Here is a 2,837-nt window from a genome sequence, read left to right as displayed (position 1 = left end):
TGTCTGCTAGTAGTAGCCAAAACACAAATTGCTTTCTCTTTCATCTCATAAGCGTGACTTTCACTGGAATTTTCCAACTCTACTCAGCACGGCTCTGATATTTTTGGTATTTGTCTTACTCACTCAATCTGAAACTCTTTTTTGTCGTTTTCTCATGCATCCCTCGAGGAATTACACCGGCGAAGCGCCGTCGGAGTTGCGGTGGCAGAGGGGGAAAATGTTGCCGGTGAAGAGGGAGGTAGACCTTGAAAACTTTTCCGATGAAGAACGCTGCAAACTCGACAAGCGATTCAAGCTTTCCTCTTCTCTGCAAGTAGGTTTTTCTCTCTTTCTCTCTCTTTGTTGTTCTAATTTAAAAGCGATGTTTCTCTATTTGATTTGTGCATTTTTTTTTCTTCCAACACTTTTGACCGTGTGCATCTTGTTATCTATTACCTTATGCTCTGAATTTGATTACACATAGAGTTTATGGTGTTAGTTTGACTTACTATTGAATTGCATCAAACATTTAGGGACTTACCAAATTGAGAAGTGCTTGGTAATAAATGAAGTAAAGGAATATAAATAACCATTTTAGAAATGTTTGTAGGAGAATTATCAATTACCAAATTGGGAATAAGAACTTGGCCTATCAGTATTGATGCCTTGATATTGATTAAGGAGATTCCAGTGAATTTACGTCTATTGTTATCTTCTGAGGCATTTCCTTCAAACTGTTCTGGAAAACGATTATCGGAAAAACCTCTCTACCGCGCGAAGGTAGGGGTAAGGTCTGCGTGTACACCCTATCATAGGACTATACCGAGTATGCAATTGTATTATCTTCTCTGAGATCTAAATCAAGGATATTTTGCAGCAGCAACTGGGTGAAGGAGCTTGTAATTTTACTGTTTCATCATCGTTCATGTCGGTAGATGAACCCAGTCCATTAGGTTTGCGGCTAAGAAAGACCCCATCACTGTTGGATATGTTCCAAACGATGCTTGGGGGCACCTCCATGGTGGAAAGTCTTGGAAAGAAGGAGCAGAAAAGAAGCACTGCAATGATAGAAAAGCTCAAGGCCTCGAATTTTCCTGGTTCAGTTCTGAGAATTGGAACCTGGGAGGTATACACAGTTCTTTTTTTTTTGATGATTTGTAAATAATGTTCAGTCTAAATGTTCCACAAGTGAATGTAATTCTTTTGTCTCTACAGTATAAGTCGAGATATGAAGGAGATTTGGTTGCAAAATGTTACTTTGCCAAGCATAAACTTGTATGGGAAGTCCTTGATGGTGGTCTCAAGAATAAGATAGAGATCCAGTGGTCTGATATTATAGGGTTGAAGGCAAATTACCCAGATGATGCACCAGGAACCTTGGATATAGTGGTAAGGGGTAAAACAATTTTGTTTTTGCTATTGTCTTTGTGAAGTTATTTCCTTAACTGCATTAGCAGAATAGGCTCCAGTGTTGCTTTCCTTATCAACCTTAGTTGATGAGGGTGCTATGTATCCTTGTATTGCAGCTGGCAAGGCAACCTCTTTTCTTTAGGGAGACAGATCCACAACCCAGAAAGCACACACTTTGGCAAGCTACTTCAGATTTTACTGACGGACAGGCTAGCATACACAGGTCTTACTATTATCCCTGTAGTTCTTTTCTTCCTCAAGTAATAATTACGCCATTGTTACTTGTTAGTCGTTAGCCAATTTTATCTTATATTCTTGACATCTCCTCGGACATCTATTGTCTAGCCTTTTAACCCTTCCTTTTTCCCCCACTTTGGCGAGTATTTTAAATCACTTGTTTGATCAACGTAGTTGGTGAATTAAAATAATGAGAGAAAACTAAATCCAGAAAGAGGTTTGCCCAGCATGACTCAACTGTATTGACAGAGGGATTTATATGATAAGTAGTGGTCTTATTAGATTTGGAATTTCATCTAGCAAGCAGTAATTGTTGATATGGAGAAGGCTAAGAAACACCATTTTCTTAATTTGAACTTTTTAAAATGGCTTGCGGTGGGGGTTTGGGAAGGATGAGAAGACTGTAGAATACATTATTCATGCAGAAACTCTCTCTTTCCTATCTAGTTTATTTTACGTTAGAAGAGGCGAGACAGAAACTTTAGATCGAGGCTTAGCGATTTTTGAAGAGAAGAGAGGCAATACTAGAAAGATGAGGTAGAGTGGAGCACTCATTTGGTGCCTAATGGTTAATGCTGTTGGGATGGCAACATGGTGGGGCAGGTTAAGGTTATGCGGGATGTATGGGTTTAAACTTATGGGTAGTGGGTGGGTTCAAGCGTGTTTTTTAAAACTTCAAAGCCGTTGAGGGTTAGCACTTTGGACCAATTACAAATTAGCTAAATTTCTGCAACTTCAATCAATCACTTATTGCAGATGTCTGGACTTGCAAAATCTTAGCATAAAAATGATGATTTTCAAACACTTTTTATGACTCTGCCAAGGAACAGAGTAATTCATTTTTATATGTTAATTGAAAACATGAAGAAGGTAGCAATTTTTAGGAGGCACTGAGGCAGTACTCGGTCAGGGAGGTGGGGGCAAAACTGGAGAACAGAAGTGAGAAAATATAAATGAAATGAATGCATTATTCTTCATCGAATTTATTCATCCAAGTTTTGAATGGAAGAGCTTGACATTTCTTATGATTTTTTTTGCTTATCGTCGGGTTTATTATCTTAGTTCCAAACCAATCTTTAAGATGTAATAACAGTTCATTTATCACATTCTTGTGTAATAAACAAATCATGGGACAAATGTTTTGAACTATCCCATGCTTTGAATTAAGTAGCTATGTGGCAGGGCAGATTTATGTGGGTTGGGGGGGGGGG

The 2,837-nt window shown here is 38.5% G+C and overlaps 1 protein-coding gene across 2 annotated transcripts in view; it reads left to right on the top strand.

Moving 5' to 3' along the window:
• Positions 1-2,837, top strand: part of LOC107021199 — a 5,359-nt gene continuing 2,522 nt past the window's right edge. The window contains exons 1-4 of one of the 2 annotated variants that reach the window (XM_015221809.2): positions 1-313; positions 860-1,105; positions 1,195-1,368; positions 1,506-1,612. In XM_015221809.2, the coding sequence (XP_015077295.1) occupies positions 155-313; positions 860-1,105; positions 1,195-1,368; positions 1,506-1,612 (686 nt within the window). In that variant the 5' untranslated portion in view covers positions 1-154. Of the gene's footprint in view, positions 314-856; positions 1,106-1,194; positions 1,369-1,505; positions 1,613-2,837 lie in introns of both variants that reach the window. The other variant, XM_015221808.2, reaches the window with a different exon arrangement.

Source organism: Solanum pennellii, chromosome 6 (genome assembly GCF_001406875.1).
Source record: "Solanum pennellii chromosome 6, SPENNV200".
Classification (NCBI taxonomy): domain Eukaryota; kingdom Viridiplantae; phylum Streptophyta; class Magnoliopsida; order Solanales; family Solanaceae; genus Solanum; species Solanum pennellii.
Note: the sequence above shows the minus strand (reverse complement) of the source record. Positions and strands in the feature narration are given on the sequence as shown.